Source organism: Nelumbo nucifera, chromosome 1 (assembly GCF_055504915.1).
Source record: "Nelumbo nucifera cultivar China Antique chromosome 1, China Antique-T2T, whole genome shotgun sequence".
In the NCBI taxonomy this organism is placed as follows: domain Eukaryota; kingdom Viridiplantae; phylum Streptophyta; class Magnoliopsida; order Proteales; family Nelumbonaceae; genus Nelumbo; species Nelumbo nucifera.
Window position 1 is genome coordinate 205,717,358 of NC_142649.1, and position 20,709 is coordinate 205,738,066.

Below are 20,709 nucleotides of genomic sequence, written 5' to 3' on the forward strand. Positions count from 1 at the left end.
GCTTAATGGAGTTTTGTTCCTTTTTCTCTTTTTTCTTTCTGCTTTGATGTACATGTGATCGGCCTGAGGGGTTGCCAAACTTTTTGTAAAGGCTAAAATTTTGACGAAGTGTAATGACAAACCGAGCATTGTTTTTTGCATACTTTGTCTCTTTTTGTTTTTTGTGCAATGTGTTCTCCCTTTCTTTCTTCTCTTTTCTTTTTCTTTTATCGAGGGGTCCTTGCCCCTCCCAACAACGAGACCACAATGCACACACAGAAAAAGTAGCATATATTGGCTCGTTACACCCACGCCCTAAGTTGTTAGGAGGGAAAGGCTGAGGTAGAGTTGTGCGACCAAAGTGCTGCTTACCTAGCCTAGTTTCTTTTAAGTGTTCACTTAGGCAAGGCCGAGGTGGCCCACTGAAACACGGGGGAGAGGCCGAAGCAGAGCCGAAGGTCGCCTGGCTCCTTTTAGGCTGGGTCGAGGCCCACCTGGTTCCTCTCGAAGCAGTTACGTCAACGAAGCCGAGGTGATGCTCCGAGGAGGTTGGGGTCTCGGGTTGAGGCAAACTGCCGAGCATGTCGGGGTTGCTGCTTTTAGTTGATTGCGCTAAGTGTATGGGACCAAGAGGCTATCGGCCACCGAGGCGAACTGTGAAGCTTGCAAGATCTCGGCCGTCTTGGGCAATTTTGGCTAGGTGGGGTGTCAGGGTGTTCGCCATTGGTAACATGTCCTGGTGACGGTCCGGCATGAGCATAAAGTCTTCGAGAGAGGATATGCGCCTCGGCCGGTTGCGAAGCCGAGTGGTCTTAGAGACTTACTGAGAACACACGCTAAGCTTTGAGTCGAAGATGAACTTTGCTTTTATTCATTTATTATTTCGTAAAAAAATTACATTCATCTGTAGTACATTCGGAGGTTCTCCAAGTTCTACGTTCGTGGGACAGGTCTTCCATCCAAATCTTCCAAGCGAAAGGTGTCGGGGCCGACGACTTCTTTGATCTTGTAGGGGCCTTCCCAATTGGGGTCTAGCTTAGTAATGCCTTTCTTTCACCTAGGAGTTGTAGTAGCAGGCTACTCGTTATTGGTAGGCGGCCACCCTGATTTGCGCTTGCTCTCGGGCTTCTTCTAGCAGGTCTACATTTTCTCTAAATGCTTCACTATTTTCGGCCTCGTCGTACACTTCAACCCGAAGTGTTGGTTGGCCGATCTCTACTGGGATTATTGCTTCCATACCATAGGTTAGGCCGAAAGGAGTCTCTCCCGTGGCCATCCGAGGTGTGGTTTGGTATGCCCAGAGAACACTGTGTAGCTTGTCAGCCCACAAGCCTTTGGCTCGGCCCAGCCTGGTCAGTCCGTCTAGGATGGTTTTGTTTATGACCTCAGCTAAGTCGTTCGTCTGAGGATAGCCCACCGAGGTGTACTGCTATCTGATGCTGAGGGAGGCACACCATTATCGGAACTTAGCATCGCCGAATTGCTTCCCATTGTCGGTGACAAGCATGTGGGGGAGGCTAAAGCGACAAATGATGTTTTTCCAAAAGAAGCTCTAGATTGCTTGAGCTGCAATGGTGGCCAATGGTTTGGCCTCTACCCACTTGGTGAAGCAGTCCACAGCGACAGTGAGGTATTTCCTGCCCCCTGTTGCTTGAGGGAAAGTGCCGAGGAGGTCCATTCCCCATTTGGCGAAGGGCCAGGGACTGTTGAGAGCCGAGAGGGTTGTGCCTGGTTGACGACAGAGGTTAGCATGTCTCTGACATTGATTGCACCTTCGTACCAGCTCGACTGTTTCCTTGCAAAGAGTTGGCCAAAAGTATCCTTGCCTTAGTGTTTTTTCGGCTAGGGCTCGGCCGCCGAGGTGGTGACCGCAAATGCCTTTGTGAATTTCTCGGAGCATGTATTCGCCCTCCTCCTGACGGAGGCATCGGAGGTTGGGCAAGGTGAAGGATCTCCTATACAACTTTCCCTCCAACAAAATGTAGTGTGCTACCTGACATTGGAGTCATCTACCTTTGTTCCTGTCGTCGGGTAGTTGTCTTGTTAATAGGAAGTCGATGATGGGGTCCATCCGAGACGGTTCAGCCTCTAGTGGGAGTACTTGGGCTTCTTCTATGGAGGGCTGAGGTAGCTTCTCCACGTGGACAATGCGGCCGAGGACTACGTCCGAGGTACTTGCCAACTTGGAGAGGGCGTCGGCTCTTGCATTCTTGGCTCGCGGTACTTGTTGCAGGGTGAAGAGTTGGAAGTGGCAGGCTAGCTCTTGAACTTTGGTGAGGTACTTGGCCATGCTTTGTTCTCTGACCTTGTACTCACCATTGACTTGATTCACCACCAACTGCGAATTGCTGAAGACTTCAACATGCTTGGAGCCGAGGTCCCTAGCGAGTTGTAACCCTACGAGGAGGGCCTCATACTCGACTTTGTTGTTGGACGATAGGAAGTCAAATCTCAGCGCGTATTCTATGATGGCATCATCGGGGGTGAGGAGGATGAGGCCTGCTCCGCTTCCTTTGGCGTTAGACAAACCATCGACAAAGAGTCTCCATGCTAGATGGGCTTCCTCGGCTGGGCGCGCCTCTTCTGGTTCATCTTTGAGGGGTTGGACGAGGGGTCTATTGAAGGTGTACTCAGTTACAAAATCAGCTAAGGTCAATTGGTACTTGATGTCGAACTCTGACAACTCGACTGCCCACTTAAGAAGGCATCCCGAGGTCTTGGGCTTGGCGAGGATGACTTTAAGGGGTTGGTTTGTCAAAACCATGATGGTGTGAGCTTGAAAATATGACCTGAGCTTCCTGGCCGAGAAAACAAGGGCAAAGGCTAACTTTTCCACTTTGGGGTACCTAGTCTCGACGTCGCAGAGGACCTTGTTGACATAGTATATCGGTCTCTAGACTCCGTCATCTTTTACTAAGACCGAGTCAATGGCCTCGTCCCTCGCTGACAAGTATAAGTACAGGGTTTCCCTTGAGGCCGGCCAGGTGAGGAAGGAAGGTGAGGCGAGGTATAGCTTTAGTTTGTCGAAGGCGTGCTGGCATTCCTCCATCCAATGGAAATCTTTCATCTTTTTTATGGCGCGGAAGAAGGGAAGGTAGCAGTCAGCTGACTTCGACATGAAGCGGTTGAGTGTAGCTATTTTGCCGGTGAACCTCTAAGTCTCCTTCACCGACCGAGGAGGTGCCATGTCCAGTATGGCCTGTATCTTGTCTGGGTTGGCTTCAATACCTCTTTGGGTGACAACGAAGCCCAAGAATTTGCCCGAGGTGATGCCAAAGGCACATTTGCTTGGGTTAAGCTTCATGTTGAACCTACGCAGAGTGTCAAAGGTCTCAGCCATGTCCGAGGTGTGGGCTTCGGCTTTCAGGCTCTTCACTACCATGTCATCTACATAGGCTTCAACGTTCCTTTCCATTTGGTTCTTAAACACCTTGTTGACAAGGCGTTAGTAGGTGGCCCCCACATTCTTGAAGCCGAACGACATCACTTTGTAGCAGTACGTGCCATGCTCAGTGTTGAATGAGGTATGTTCCTCGTCTTTAGGGTGCTTCTTTATTTATTTATATCTAGAGAAAGCATCCATAAAGCTAAGTAGCTCGTACCCTATAGTGGCGTTGACGAGGTGGTCTATCCTTAGTAAAGGAAAAATTGTCCTTTGTGTAGGCTTGGTTGAGGTATGTGAAGTCAATACAAATCTGCCATTTCCCGTTAGCTTTCTTCACCAAAACCACATTTGACAACCAGTTAGGGTAGTTTATCTCTCGGATGAAGCTAGCATCGAGTAGTTTATCAACTTCCTCTCCTATAGCCTTCCATCACTATGGTGCAAAGTTCCTCTTCTTTTTCCAAACTGGCTTAGAGCTCAGGTCAACGCTCATCCTGTGAGTAATGACCGAGGGGTCAATTCTGGGCATATCAGCGGCGGACCAAGCAATGATGTCGACGTTAATTCTAAGGAAACTTACCATTTTGGATAGGCATTCCGGGGGAAGGTTGGACCCGACGCAGATTGTTCTCTCAGGGCCTGCCTCGTCTAGGGGGATTGAGACGAGTTCCTCAGCCGGATGGCTTTGGCTCACTAGCTCCTCCCTGAGGTCGAGGCCCTCTAGTGATAAGGCCTCTTTGTTCTTGCCTTTCAGTGCTACCACATAGCATTGGCGGGCGATCTACTAGTTCCCATGAACAACTCCGACTCCGTGCTCGGTGGGGAACTTGAGGACCAGGTGGTAGGAAGACATGAATGCCCTCAACGCGTGAAGGGTAGGCCTCCCCATTATGGCATTGTAGGGGGAGCCAACCTTCACTACCAGAAACTCATGCATCCAAGTCACCTGGTTCGGTTCAGTCCCTACTATGATGGGTAGAGTGATCTTTCCCTTCAGTCTGATAACACTACTAGAGAAGCCGACAAATGGAACGTCAGTTGGATGGAGCCGCTCGGGTGCGAGCTTCATCCTTTCGAATGTGTCATAGAAGAGGATGTTGGCTGAGGAGCCGCTATCCACTAGGATCTTTTTCACCATGTAGTTGGCGATGATTGCTGCAACCACGAGGGAATCGTCATGGTGGACTGTGACCCCTTTCGGGTCCTCATCCATAAAGACGAGGGCCTTTGGACAGCTCAGTTCCTTCGGAGCGTCCGAGTATTTTTGCTTCTTCGGGGCTAGCCCCTGGATGTTCAACTACCTGGCATAGGCCTTGTGGGCCAAGGTTGAGGCCCCAACCGAGGCCATGCCCCTGGAGATGACGTCAATGAAGCCTGCCACTTGTTGGTGCTGTTGTTGTTGAGGTTGTTGTTAGGAGGATGAGGCACCGACCTCTCCCTTGACAAACTGCAAAAGGTGACTATGGTGGATGAGGGACTCTATCTCATTCTTGAGATCGTAGTAGTCCTCCGTGTTGTTCCCGGTGCCGTGATGGTACTTGCAGTACTTTTTGGGATTTCCCCTCTTGGGGTTTCTCTTTATCTTCTTAGGCCACTTTACATAATTCTCCTCCCCGACCTACATCAGTATCTGGGCGCAGGTGGAGTTAAGTGGCATGTATTCTCTTTGTAAGCCTGGGCTGAGGTCGGTGGCTTCTTGTTGTCCTTGCTGCTATGGTTGTTGGGATGGTGGTGGTCCCCACCCTACCTCTTCTTCTCCAAGGGCTCGTTGTGGCGCTCGACTTCCCTCTCTTGATTGTCCTCGGCTGAAGCCTCTTCGGCTGTAATATACTTCTAGGCCTTTTTGAGGAACTCCAATTTTGTCTTCGGTGGGGTCTTGGCTACCGAGCATTTGAGGACCGAGTCGGGAAGGAGCCCATTGATGGCGGCACGAATGGAGACCATGGGGTCGAGGTCTCAGACGTCGAGCTCTTCTTTCTTGAAGTGGTCGATGTAAGACTAGAGACTCTCTCTCCCGGTTTCTGTTTGATTGACACCAGTGAGACCACACTTTTTTGGCATCGCCTGCTGTTGGTGAAGTGAGCTAGGAATAAGCTAGTAAGCTGCTCCCATGAGATGATTGACCGAGGTGGGAGGCCGGAGAACCAACGATGAGCTTCCCCCTAAAGGTGGCTTATAAGGTTCGGCACGTCAAGGCATCGGAATACCCATAGAGTATCATGAGCGCTCTGAAACCTTCCAGGTGGTCGTCGGGGTCGGAGCTTCCATCGTACGTCTTCAGCGTGGGAGCCTTGAAGTGCTGGGGAAGAGGCTTTGAGATGATGTCCGGGGTGAAGGCATCCATCCTCCCCATCTGACTGCTTTGGTCAACTGAGGCGTTGGCTCGACTTTCACGAACTTGTTAGAGCTCGTCTTTGATGGCCCCGAGCTCGGCTCGCAGCTCCGCAATGTGAGGGTCGGCGGGAGCTTGTGCCCCCCCCCCCCTTGTCTTTGCAAAATAGGTGAGGGTCAGTTCGGACTCTAGAGTGCTTTGAGGAAGGACCGCACGTCCCTCGTCTGGCGCAGCGGTCATTTAAGACGTTGCGAAGGTAAAAAACTGGAGGAGGAGAGGCGTGGCGTCGGCCCTGGAATGGGTGCTGCAGTGGCCAAATTGCCCGCCGTTGTCCCGGATGCTGTCCCTTCTATGACGATGGTGTTGTTCGGAGGGCTGCCAGTTGTCTTCGGATGCCACTGGTTCTTCCCAGCAGCGAAGGGCCCGCCGAGTATTGGCTCAGCCGAGGACTGGTAGTTCGGTCGGCTCATGCCGATCCTAGTGTTCAGACACCCTTGTGGGGTGGTCACCTCTGGAGGGACCTCTTGCTTGGGGTTATGCTTGTTACACGTGCTATGTTAGGTATTCCAGATGATCGAGGACCGCCTAGAATTGCTCGTTCGTGACCAGGTTCTAAGTGTTCCTGGCTCTTCGTGCCGTGGTGTTTGAAGCTGGGGAGGTTTTTAGTTATTAATTCTTTAGGGGATTGTCTTAGCAATGTTTCCCACAGACGACGCTAATTGTTGATGCTCGGATTGGCCAAGGACAATAAGGTAATTTTGCTCCCAAGTTTTGGTAGGGATGGCCGAGGGATTCGAAGGTCCGAGGCCGAAGACTATTGTCCAAGGTGGAAGGTCTTCTTTGGGTGTTGTAGGAACCGAAGGCTGGTATAGAATGCTACGTGCGAGAGGTCCAAAGGAGGTCTTGCGAGGACATAGGTGTCAGAGGCCTCGGGTGGGTACCCGAGGCAAGGACTCCGACAATCAAGTCAGTACGAGCGTAGGGAAAGTTCGAAGTCCGGAGCCGAGGAGTCCAGATGAGGACTTAGATAACACGTAAGTTCTCTAGAGGGCAGTAACGTTTGGAGGTTACTCAAGTTCTGGAGGAAGTTTTGATAGTCTAGCCCTTTACCTTGTGGGGGGTGCTTCATATTTATAGTCGGAATTGCCTGGGAGTAGTTGGCCCTAGATGGTCCAGATACAAGCCGTACAAGGGCTTGGCGAGATCGTCTACCAGAGCCACACGACGCTCTTGTGTTGGGTCCTTATTATACGCTCAGGTTGGCGCCCTCTGGTTGGACACGTATCAGCCCCTTACCGGTCAGCCAAATGCGCCTACATCATATATATATATATATATATATATATATATATATATATAATGTACATATGTAGATAAAATTTGTACATATTTTCAATCAATCTAATCTTAAGTTTGGACGTAACGCACAATAAAAGATGCCTATAAAAATATATTCTAAAATTCTTTTAGATCCATCCAAGCCCAACCCTAACATAACCCAAAACTTGAGCCTATCCCAAGTTGTGTTGGGTTAAGTTCAGGGAGTCTGACCTTGCATGATGCTTGCAGCCGCTAATTAAACTTGGGCTTGGGTTGACTTCAACCCAACCCTGCCCAAGTTGCAGCCCTATATAGGGCTAGATCCTTATTTGATCCAATTATAAATATGTCAAATTTGAATCACCCTTAATGGGATTCAATTGTGTCAAATACCTTTTACAATCCTTAATAAAATTTGTCCTTCCAAAAACTATTATTTATTGTAGCTTGATACTGTATTTTTCGGTGTTGAATGCATTGATGCTTTGAACATTACTTCCAATTATGATACACAAAAAGACATGACACCTAAAAAATTAATTACCAATCAACTAATCAATATTATATAAAGGGAATATTTGTCTTGAGCGGAGGTCATAAAAATTATATCCAAATATCATATATCATATATAGTTAATACTTAGGGGGTGTTCTTTTATCAGATTTTGAGAGGGGAAACCCGGAAACTCATTCTTTTATCAGATTTATGTGAGGACCAAGAAAATTTTATTTTCCTAGGTATGTAATACCCATCTCCTAAGTGGGTAAATGACTTTCCCACATGGGAGGTGGGGGGGAGTTGCCAACACTTGAATGAGACAAAAATGCTCTTTTTAATAATGGGTTTGTATGTCTAAAATGGTCATTGCCTTATTTATATGGGAAAATTTTTTTCCTAGGAAATACTTAGCCGAATTAGTTATTTACCTAGGAAAAACTTACCCAAGTAAATAACTTACCAAAAAGCGAACGGGGCTTAGTTGCACACATATATAACACATACTCTTACACTAGTATTCATAAACAATAGTAAAGAGTTTTAAGTGGTCAAATTCTTTCTATATCACACCTTTTTGTGGTATCATAGAAATTGCACTTTCTATAGTCACCTCCCTATTAATTGACATGAGAAGAAAAGAAAAAATCTAGAGGTACAATTAGGGATGAAAACATATCAGATTGGATTGGATTCGAATCAGGGTATATTCGAATCCGATCCGACATTGTTCATGTCGGATCCGATCCAATTGGATCTTATAGGACTCTATTTGAATTCAAATCCTATCGGATCTTTGGATCTGATTTGATCCAATTTGTTTTCTATAAAAATTAATAAATTATTAAAAGAAAAAATAAAATATATCAATTTAAATAAAAAAAACAAAAAATACAAAATATTTTTTAATTATTTTCATCATATATATACATGTTTTTATAGAAAAATAAATAATATAACAAATTTATAAAAATGCATTATAAATAAATAAATAAATAATATATATGTATTATATATATTTATATTTATAAATATATAATACATTGGATCAGATAGAGGTGATCTGAATCTAATCTGATTTCTAATCAAATGATAGGATCTTATCCAATCCGACAAGGGGTGATCCAAATTCGACCAAATAGGATCGGATCATGATCCGATCCATTTACACCCCTAAGTACAATTTGGGCGGAATCAATCTGGGCTTAGACTGACCAGACCTAAATTTTTACACGGGTAAAATTTTTCATGATCTTAGCTTATCATCCTAAACTTGTCCGATTATACATGCATACATATACACCAAATATCCAATATTACCATCTATTAGTTTAGATTACTGATATTCCTTAAACTGGCTAAGCTGCACCGCTAAAAAATTAAGCTTACTTAAAGTTGTCAATGGGTTGGGTGACTTGGGTCGAGTCAGGTCATGGGTCAAGGTAGCCTGGTTCCCACCCAATAAATAATATGCAGAACCAATTCCAAACTAGACTCTATAGGGTCTGTACTTAGGAACTATTGTGTCTAATTTGATAAGATATAATTCTAATTGACAGATATTCTTTTAACTTGAAATTAATAGATTAACATATATTGAAGATTAATAGATTTTCCTGGACAGAAGTAATCATGAGGCTGACAAAAATCTTTATTTCTCTTTGCGAATTGGGCTAAACTTGAACCCAATGAAGCTCGATTTCTGAAGTTCACAAGCATAATCAAGCTTATATTATATATAATTTTTTTACATGTATGATTTGTGTTTTCTATAAGCTTGGCTCATAGTCTAAGTAATAACCAACTGAAATGGCTGAACTGAATGAATTGTTGCTTTATGTTTTTAGTAGATGAAGCAATTACATAATGAACTACTGAAATGGCTGAACTGAACTGAATGAATTGCTCCAAGTTTTGGCACTTTAGGAACTCATGCTGGTATTCGGCAGAAAATTCCCATGACCAAAAATTTTGGTCAGGCTTGCGTTGGACCTGTCACACCAATGAGATCAAACCAGCGGTGGATGAAAAAAAAAAGAAAGAATAGTATAAAAGGAGGAGCAACAGGTGTTCATTCTCAGGTTGACAGTTGACACCATTAACACACTAAAGGTTCTTGTTGCCAGGGTTTGGATTTTCAGTCATTGGACTTGAAATCAGGTTACTTTTCCATATTTTGGTCTGGCCCATGCTTAACCCTTAGGTTATGTACTTATGTTTGGTTTGAAGGAAGATGTACGAAAAGAAAGGAAAGGTAATGAAATCTTTACAATTTTTGTATTGTTTTTCCTTCCTTTTCCTATCTTTTCCTTCAAACCAAACATACCCTTAGATAGTTTGAGCCTCTCCATACATAAAAAAATTGGAAAAACCTACATTGCCAGAAATACAAGATATTGGAAGAGCTTTGATCAAACACAACACTCGTGAATTTTGACAAATACCACCTTTACGATACTGGTTGATTAGTTACTTGTTTTTCCAGTATCATGTCTTTCCGGTATCATAGTTGAACCTATTATTGTTCGGGGCTACTTATCAAGACCTTAGACCCAGTAGGCCACTTAGCCTAAACCTGATTGACCAAACCAAGCCCGAGCCTAGCTTAAAGTTGTGGGATTTTAGTTTGGGATGGGCTCAGACACATCAGATTTCATCTTAGCATAATCACCCTCATGCTTTGAGCCCAAGTCTTAGGGTTGGGTGTGAGTTGACCAAAAACCCGGCCTAATCTACCCAAGTTCCTCGTAGCAACATGTGAACCAAATAAAACGATGCACTTATTAACTGACCACCATCACTTATTCGAGTTCGCATCCTGTGAATCCGTGGGTTCACACCGTGAACTAGAGGTATAAATCAGGTTGTGCTGCCCATAGCCCGACACAATGATTCATGGGCCATGCTGGGCATGGCTTGATTGTATGGGTCGTGCCGGGCTTGGGGTTTCAGGTCTGTGGGCCGGGCTGACATGGCACGATTGAGGGGTTATATATATAATATTTATATATTAATAAAATAAATATAAAATATATTATATAATAATATATAGTATATAATATATTAATAAAATAAATAGTTGTTTTTAATTTATTATATTATTTTATTTAATTATTGTATATATAAACAATTGTATACATCAAAATTCATATAAAATAAAAATTTTAAGATTTTTTCAATTTTTGAAATAAATAGTTTTGGCCTAATCCACGGCCCGACCTGGCTTAAGGCTCGGCCCATGGACCAACCCAGCCCATAGCATGGCACGACACAGCACGAGCCCACATGGGCTCGGGCTGTGGGTCATGCTGGCCTGACCCCCAAAATATCCAAGGGGAGGGAAGCACGGCCTGGGACAGCCCGCACTTTGTGCGGGTCATGTCGTGACAGCCCAACACGACCCGTTTTACAACTTTACCATAAATCCACCAATAAGAAAAAAACACACTAGAAGCTTTAGGTTAATGGGCTTTCAACCGTTAGATGAAGGAATCCATTTGAAGCGCACACAAAAGGACAAAATCACTTTAACAGATCCTCCCTTCCATTTCCCCCTCCCCTCCATGAATAACCCTAACTAAGAGAAGCATCCCACTGACGATCTCACTGCACATCGGTGTCCATGAACATGGAATCCACCGGTGGTGACAAGAACGCCAGCGGTAAGCATACTTGTCTTATTCCTCTTCGAAAAATCCGATGGAGTAGTCTTTCTATCTAGTCTAAGCAAAAACTTTTTTGAAGCTTTTGAAGTTTCTACCTGCTCCATTTTTAAATGGATCTTCTTTTAACTACAAACTCCCACGGCCCATCCATGCAATGACTTGAACACAATACTCATGTGACCAAGTTTGGATACTAAATCCTGACTCCTTCTAGAGTGGTAAGTAGTTGTTTACACTATAGGTTGGATTTGAGGTTCAGTTTTCAGAATCTCCCAACGAGTATATCCAGTCTAGCAACTAGGGATGGCAACTTCCCCGTAAAATCGGGGCCCTGCCCTGCCCTGAATGGGGCGGGTTTTCCTCGACCCTAAACAAGGATGGGACGGGGATGGGAAAATAAATTTTCTCTGAATCGGGTATGGGGTGGGGATGGGTTTTGTATATAATTCCCCGAACCCGCTTCAAACCCAAAGGTAAATTAGTAAAATATCTCTAGTTTAACATTGATATTTAAAATATATCTAAGTTTTTCCTAAATTTTTAAAATCATAGGATCCCATAATTTTATTTTTGAATTACTCCTAAAGTATTATAATTCAATTCTAAAGTACCCCCAAATTCATATATGTTATGTATAAATTATCCATAAAATAAATAATTTTTAAGTAATTGCCTTGGAGTGGGGAAAATTCGGGCATTCCCCATCCCCGATGGGGAATGGATGCCCCACCCTAAACCCGACCCGCCAAGCCACCGGGAACAAGACGGGTACGAGGCAAGGTATCGTGACTTCGGGACAGGGACGGGGAGGGGGTGCCCTGCCCCAAACCCGCCCCAGTGCCATTCCTACCAGCAACTATTTTCCTTTCCAAAAAGAAATATTAATTACCCATAACCACTGAAATATTACACAGATTCATTCAGAAATTCATGACCATTTGTAGAGGTCTCATAAGTTGTCCTCTTCCACTGCTCGGTTTTACATGTTTCTTGCTTCAGCAGAGCAGATTGGCTTGCTTTTTTGATAACTAATTAGCTTTCTTTCTGTCTTTCTCGTTCAATGAACTCTTTTAGTGTGTATGCTAAATGAATTTCACTTTATCAAATTTAAAGAATAATAATCAGATTCGAAGAAGAAGAAGAAGACAAGTATGCTTATGGCTGGATTTTTGCCATTGCTGGTGGAATGGGAGGGAGAGTGTTTGGATTCATGGATGCTTGTGTGCAGTGAGATCGTCAGTGGGATGCTTCTCTAGGTTAGGGCTTGGAGGAGAGGAGGAAATGGGAGGGTGAGTGTTGGAATAAAATGGGATGCTTCGATCTGTTAAGTGATGTATTTTTGTCTTTTTGTGTCTGATTCAATTGGATTCCTTCAACTAACAACCGTTACCATTAATAACTCTTGAAGTGCCGACGTGCTCCCGTGGATCCATAGGTTCACTAGATGTGAACTCCACTTATTCGACGTTTTACTTGTTCAAAGGGGATGGTTAAGCCACCGTAGGCCATGTTTGAGAGTGCTTAAAAATAAATACTTATTTGGGCTGGGAGCACACCACTAAGCACTTATTGGTGGTTGAGAAATATGACCAAAATAAGTGTTTATTTTAAAAATAAGGGCTTATTTTTTAAGCCCAAATTTCTAGCATTTTATTCAACTTTTTTCTTCTAAAATTATCCCTAGTTGAATTTTAAAATACCACTTATAAAGTTATTCCTGGTTGAATTTTAGAAAAGTACTTTTATATCCGTAAAAGTGTTTTTATAAAAGTACCTTTGTAAAAGTATTTTCATAAAAGTACTTCTGTAAAAATGATTTTATAAAAGTACTTTCGTAAAAGTGCTTTCATAAAAGTACTTTCCTAAAATTTGAAAGAAAATGAAGGACAAAACAGTCACAAATGCTTATTTAAGTGCTTATTGGAGAAAAAAGACTACCAAACGCCTAATATGATATAAGTGCTTATTGGAAAAGTTGGGTGCCAAATGCAAATAAGTGCCTATTCAAATAAGCATTTGTTTTTAAGCACTTATTTTTGAATTGAGATTTGCTCCTCATAGAGCACGCCTCACACCAACCTCACAATCACATTCCACCCTTTATTGGGAATATCTTCCCATGAATAATAAATACAAGTATGGGAGATGTTCCCGATGTGCGGCCAGAACATGCTGTGAGGACTCCTTATTTTTAACATAAGCACTCCCAAACAAGGTGGTTGGACCCTGGGTGAGATGTGTGAAGACCTTAGTGCTTTAACAGTTAAAACTTAAAAGACATATGCTTGCCTTGCCTTTGTGCAGAACTGCAAATTACTACTAGAATACTCAACCCCTTGGTCACAATAATCCCTGCTTTACTGGTTGGGACGTTGCCAAATTAAATCACCTTAACCCCTTATTCTCAGTGATAAGAGAAAGCCAGAAGTGGGATTAAGAGGGGGTGAATCCTTCATGGCTGCTGCGGTGGGGCCCCTCTTCATCTGCCATGAAACCAAGATCTTATGATTTCGTGGTTGTAGAGACTTGTACTCTTGAACAGATCCACATTGGAGTTAAACCTCCCTCTTTCACCCAGTATGGTGAACCTGCAATTTTTTTCTCTAACGATGAAATTGGGAAGGCTTGTGAACCTTTTAGGCTTTCCTTTTATTGTGAACCCTAGGATAAGAGCTGCTTCTGTTAGTATAATTAAACAAGTCACGGGTTATACTCTAAAACATTTCCCTTTAATCTACTTGGGAGCTCCAATTGGTAAAAGGAACCCAAGATCTAGAGACTTTGATGAGCTTGTGGGAAAAATCAAAAGAAAAATTGAAGGTGAAGGGAAGGGAGATCCATCATATGGATGGACGAACCATGCAGGAAGGTTGGGCGAAATTTCAAAAATTTATTTCTCCTTTCTGGGAATTCTATTCATAGTTTTAGAAAAACTGCATTTTTCAAAGATCGTTCTTGAAACAAACTGGACCAGATTTGAACCAAAGATTAGGGAGAGAGGTACCTGATACAGAATCCACGCAAATGCTCCTCCGAATGTAAGTGTTCACGCCCAAAGAGAGTGCCAAATCCGTCCTCCACTGAAGGTGGCACAGTTTAGGATGAGGCAGGATCAACAGGGAGGTTCTTCAGTAAGAACCCCAATTCTTCACCAAGAATCATGCCAAGGATGTGAGCACAGCTTCAAGATAATTTCTTCTAGCAAGAAATAATACCAAGATCAAATCTTGATCAGTCCAAGATGGAGATCGAATAGGGTAGGTGGCGGCAAGAACAGAGGGAGAAAAAACAGAAAGAGAATGCTCTGATATGACTGAAGAGAATTCGCCCTCCTATTTATAATCTTCTTTCGGATCAACTTCCTAATCTAATTAGGAAAGAATTCCTTTGATTCAACTCTGTATTTGAATATGGACTCTTAAATGGATAAGACTTATCTTATCCATTAGCTAATCTTATTCTGATTATAAACCCAATTCGTCACCTTCTTATTTAATCTAATTAAATACCCAATTCAATGTGGGTTTTTAAGGCCCATTAAGCTTTCATGCTCACTTCCTTTAATTGTTGGCTAACTTGGTTCTCTTTGTATGGTGTGGGACTCTAGCATTGATCTCCACAAAAGCCATATGGGTTCAGCCCAACCTCTACTACAAGGCCTGGCCGAATAAACCCCTGAACCCATCAATATGGGCTCTTAGTGGGCCCAATATCTACACTAGATGGTCCCTGAGTCCATCCACCTTATGAAGGCTCAAGGACTATGAACTTATGTGAGATTAGCCCATCAGGTTTATTATCCCTAAATGGTCTTACACTTAACCTCTCAGCCCTTAATGAGAAAACACTGCCCGACAAGAGAAGACCTCTCCCTCGGCTGCAAGGTACAGTGTTGCACTCTCTACTCACATAGATCCCGAGAATTAAAACATTTTGCAAACAATTTGAAACCATAATATATATATATTGCAAACAAATTTCAAACACATTTAAAATCCACTACTAGTAGTTTATGTTTCCATCAGAGAGAGTGCATTCTCCGATTATTCACTTTGTCCGAGAAATGGGCTGATCTTATCACTATGATCACCCACTTAGGTGAATTCTCAAACTATCCCAACATATCTAGGTTTTGACCCCCTCTAAGGATCTCACTGATTGGCATATCAAAGACATCCCAATTCGATACATAGTGCAGTACCATAATCGAGTCTAGGGGTTAGGTGTAACATTCCAGTTTTTCCCATCTATCTCCAAGATCTAGGGCAATACTGGAATTAGGTCTGGTTTAGGGTTTCAAGAAAACCCACACTGCATATACCTCAGGTCTCACCCTAGCAGCTGAGACAAGCCACCCCAACCAACTTGGCGGCACATCAGTGTCAGCCTTGGCAGGATAAATCTCCCCAGATCTATCCAACGATTGTGAAAATTCTAAACTAACAAGAGAGTCTCATAAGTGTCCAATTTAAGGGTATTATACAGAAACACACCATACTAACACGAATCAGTTATGCACTTTATTCATTTACAATAAATGACAATAAGTACATCAATTTGATTGGAGCTAAGGGCATACACTATCTAACAGAATGATGAAAAGCCAAATCTCTTTCAGCTGGTGGAAAGTTAATCTTAGTCCACCATGTTTTGTAAAGTTTACCCATGCACATTCTTAGTGCTTGCTCGCCCACTAAAGATGTCATTAAATGGATAAATTAGTTGTTTGCTAGTTTTCTTTGGGGTGCTTCAGATTTTGGCTCTAGGGTGTAGTGGATAAATTGGAGTAAGGTGTGCAAGCCTACAAAATGAATGTGGCCTTGGGTTAAGAGAAATTTCTGACATAATAAAGGCCTTTCGAATTAAAGTTTGGTATAGATTAATACCAAATGACAATATTTGGTCCCACTCCATTCAATAAAGTACATAAAAACATTCATCTCCCACTACTTTCTTTGCCAAGAACTTGTACTAGAGTATAGAAAGAGATGATAAGCTTGAAGCAAATTGCATTATCTCACAGCCAATGGATTGTGGGAAGAGGAGAAATATCATTTTGGCATGATAATTGGTTGGGTCCAGACCCCTTAATAAATAATATGGAGGTGGTGGAGATTGAAGATTTTATTTACTCCCAAACAAGTTCTTAATTGTGATGGGTCATGGAGCTTTAATACAAATCAGAATATCCCTCCTTGTATCATGAATCAAATTAAGGAATCTAAATGATTCATTGAAGATGAGGATAATCGGCTAATTTGGAACTATAACTTGAATGGTCACTTCTTTCTTAATTCAGCATGGGAGCTAGTTAGAAGTCGTTATCCTATAATTGATTGGGAAAGTTTTGTTTGGAAAAAAGGCATGCCTACTAGAACTCTATGTTTATGTGGAGTTTTATGCATAGTGCTCTTCCAACTGATGACTTAGTCATGAAGCGTGGGGGACATTTGGTTTCAAAATGTTGTTGTGGTAGCCATAGATCTGAACCCTTTCATCACTTGTTTGCAGGCAGGGTTATTGCTCAAAAAGTTTGGAATTTCTTTTCTTGTTTATTTGATATACACATTAATCCCTCACAACATATTGGTGATCGGGTGAGAGCATGGTGGCATCAGTGCAAATCTGACTCTCAAATTGACAATTTAATAGCTATCACCCCATGTCTCATTCTTTGGATTATTTGGAAGGAGAGAGTTTCTGAAGGATAAACTTCAAAATCTAATGAGCTGATTTCAAGAGTGAAGAAGTGGTTGATTGATATTAATGCCATCCAAAAACCCCCTCTCAATGCTTGCTATAATAACCTTGTGCTCCAAACTCTTAATATTACAACCAAGGATGTTAGGCGAAGGAAAATTAGATGGGTAGCATAGAAATTTCCAATCTATTATTGGTATAAATTAAATGTAGATGGTGCTAGTCGGGGGTGGTGGGGGTGGAATTGTTAGGGATGCCTTGGGAGGTTTTTGCTTTGCTTTCTACAATTTCTATGGCTATGCTTCCTCCATTCAAGCTGAGTTCTTGGCTCTTCTCGATGGGTTAGACTTTTGTCTCCAACTTGGAATCACTGAATTAGAAATTGAGAGTGACAATGAAGTGTTAGTTGGCATCATTAACGGGACAACATCTCACCCATAGTCAATCGCCTACACTTATATAAAGATCAAACGAACTCTTAGTAATATGTGGTATTCCATTGGTCACTCATTGAGAGAAGGAAATAGGTGTATAGATTAACTTGCAAATGTAGGTGTGAATTTGAAGAGCAATGCAACTTTTAGGGGGCGTTCTTTTTTTGGATTTTGAGAGGGGGAAAGTTGGTCAATGGGATTTTGATTCCCATTGACCAAAAGTCCCATGGTCTTTTTTCAGATTTATGTGGGGATCAAGGAAAGTTTATTTTCCTGGGTATCACTTACCTAGGAAAAGTTTATTTTCTAGGTAAGTGATAGCAATCTCCTAGGTGGGTAAATAAATTTCCCACCTTAAATGGGGGAAAGTTGTCAACATTTGAAAGGGACAAAAATGCCTCTTATAATAATGGGTTTTTATGGATAAAATGGTCATTGCCTTATTTATATGGGAAATAAAAAGAACATGGGTAAATGCACTTACCCGGGTAAATCTGTCATGGAAAATAATTACCTGGCTAAGTGCATTTATCCAGATAAGTAACTTACCAAAACACGAACAGGGCCTTAATTCCGTTCTTCATACCCCGACAAAGCTTAGAAGGTTTTTGCATGAGGATAGTGTTAATCTTCCTATTCTGAGAATTGGATAAATTCGATTGTATTTTTTTTTTTTTAATTTTCTTTGTTGGGGTGGGTTTTGGAAGGGTGATAATAAGTGCTTTTTGTATTGGGCATGGGGCAAGGCGGGCTATGTCCTCCCCTGGATATTCTTATTTTCTATTGGATAATGGTTAATAAAATTTGAGGTGGCCCAGAGAGAGAGAGAGAGCCAGAAGCGACGATGACTGAAAATAACAGATTCTGCATTTGATTTGATGGGCAAAAAGGTGATGGACCGCCGCTTGTGCGGTATGAGGTCATAAGAGTGAACATGTCAATATCAATTCCAGTAGAAATCAAGGTTTCATGTGAAAGCCCCAACCCTCATGAATGAGAACCATTTAATTTGAAAATAGAAAGTTCATATATACCAAGGTCGATCAGCCAGCTGCCTGGATAATTTTCTAATATCAAACCATGTTTTTATTAAGAAATTATATTGATTAGCTATGGTTTCCACACATTAATCAAGACTTCATAATCTCCCTTCCAACCGCATCAAAAGAAAGCAAAAAGAATTAATACAGAGCATATCATTATCACTTCTCTTTGTTCTGGTCAGCACATAACAACAAATTAATGGACCTATATACCTATATATAATTAAGCTTATTAATTGACTGGTATGAATGTAGTTGGCCATGATATATGATCAGTCTACTTGTACTCCAGAGTCGTATACTTCTCCGGCCTTCCAGTCCTGGGGAATGTTATTAGTAGGCACCAACCATGTCTCATCTCCGGTGTCACTGTCTGTTAATAACATCCTTATCGACAAGGGTCCGCTCGGCGGCATGACACTGCCCCAGACTGCTCCATGGCTCCGGTCCAGAAGCTTGCATACAAAATTTTTAGTCTGCATATATTGAATGCCGAAAAACAAAAAAAGAAATCCAGGATCAGTCGTCCCTCCGTTAGAAATCTCGATCCACACATTCAAATATTGTTTGGACTAATTAACTATGGTGGTTCCATTCTTGGGTGGATTCCCTTCAAAATAGATCAGAGCACAATGAATGAAGATGGCTGAGCCTGAGAAGAACCCATCTCATTATACTGTATAAGCATACAAGTTACTGAGTCAACTCGGCTTTAAACTAATGGGAAATACCTCACATAGCTGCACAGCAGTGACATCTTTCTTGCCTTGTTGATACCATAAAACGAAGGCCAAATAGTTGGGGTAGTTGCTGCTCTCGTCAATCTTGAATTGGATGTTTTTGCTTGGATAACTGCATGAAACACTGCAAAGGAGAACCTCCACATCTCAGTGAATATCGATTTCTTCTCTAGCTACTATAGCTCTAGCTTTTGTTGCTCATAATTAATTAGTTAAGAATTAATATGGAATGGTGAGACTGCAGGTCTGTAGATATATTCTGTACCGTCGGTATTCGATGTCAACCACACCAAGGGCTAATAGAGATGCAGCTGCATCTGTAGTCTGAGCCATCTTGCTGAAGGCACGCTTGCTCAGTATGAAGTCAGTTCGATCACTTGAGCCATGGTCTGTGATGACTACAGTCACTCCATTTTCTGAGCAATACTGACTGTTGGTGCATCTCACCTGATGATGAAGCAAAATAAGGTCATCAGTTTCCATGTCTAATAATGGATTCTATTGCGGAAAAACCCAAGAAAACAGATTCGAATGGCACCTAAATTGGACCACTTGTCTTTCACAAGACTAAGACTCTGCATGCAAGAAAGAAAACCCCCAAAAATATGTAACTCTTTGCATAACCTATAAGATGAATATGGATTGGGTCTAGTAGTCCAAGCCCTATGATTCCACCACAAACCACTATGAAAATTTACCTTCAGGTTTTCTCAAATTAATTCGGATTCATGAAACGGGTTGTCAAAAAAAATTTATTTATATATATATATATATATATAAGAACAATTATTACCTGGTAGCAGGCACCACACCCCACACCATCCCTGTATAGGTCAGATGCAGCTGATACATCACCACCATTGATTGTTGCTCCGAATGAACCAAACCCACATGCCCCATCTGCAGCTTAAACAAGTTAGATATATGGAAATTTTACGTACGTATTTAATTTTGTGCTATACTTTTTGTTCAAACTTTGTTTCACCTTCTGTTCCCTTTTCATGAGAGTTTGGGTAATAAGCTGCTCGTGATTGAGTGAAGCAGTCGCTACATGTTGCAGCATCTGCCGTGGTTTGGCTGAGAAGGAAAGAGACAAGGAGAAAAAGAAGAGAATGAAAACAGCAGACAGCCATTAATGTAGGGTTAAGTAGCTGCAGATCAAACTGAATCTAAGGATACAAAGGTGGCAACCAAGCAAAGAGGAAAAGGTGGTAACGTTGATGAGAAATGCAAGGCTAGCTAGAACCTAGAAGTATTTATAGTGAGTTCAAGAGCAGACATTACTTTTCATTGACAAAAGGAATGTTATATGTCGTCCTTCAAAGAAAGTCTCCTCAGCATCCATATTAGACTTGGATTTTAGGTAGTGTGTGGACTTTTTGCTTTTTTGCTTTCTTACCTTATTAAGTTGCATATTCTATTGTATCTTTTCTTCCTATGTTGAATACATGGACAATTAAACTTGAAGAATCATTTACATTTACAGACCAGGCTCTAAGTGCAGAGATACAAAATGGCAGCTCTCACAGCCAAGCCTTGTATCAAGAAAGAACAAAAATGAGATTATCTTTTGAAGTTAATTCTAACATGGATCAGCTTTTGCAGTAATTTAATT

The 20,709-nt window shown here is 42.2% G+C and overlaps 1 protein-coding gene across 1 annotated transcript; it reads right to left on the minus strand.

Moving 5' to 3' along the window:
• Positions 1 to 18,392: 18,392 nt before the first annotated feature.
• Positions 18,393 to 20,332, minus strand: LOC104609886 (expansin-like B1). The gene is made up of 5 exons (XM_010276314.2): positions 20,080 to 20,332; positions 19,888 to 19,994; positions 19,360 to 19,541; positions 19,086 to 19,218; positions 18,393 to 18,830 (listed from the first exon to the last, which is right to left on the minus strand). Exons 1-5 carry the CDS (start codon positions 20,225 to 20,227, stop codon positions 18,627 to 18,629), a joined length of 774 nt encoding a protein of 257 aa, XP_010274616.1. The 5' UTR covers positions 20,228 to 20,332; the 3' UTR covers positions 18,393 to 18,626.
• Between the last annotated feature and the right edge of the window lie 377 nt (positions 20,333 to 20,709).

Coding starts and splice junctions, on each gene's coding strand:
- LOC104609886 (XM_010276314.2), bottom strand. CDS start 20,227: ATGGCTGTCTGCTGTTTTCATTCTCTTCTTTTTCTCCTTGTCTCTTTC. Junction 19,995..20,079: donor TCATGAAAAGGGAACAGAAG/GTGAAACAAAGT, acceptor TTTAAGCTGCAG/ATGGGGCATGTGGGTTTGGT. Junction 19,219..19,359: donor GTTGACATCGAATACCGACG/GTACAGAATATA, acceptor TCTCCTTTGCAG/TGTTTCATGCAGTTATCCAA.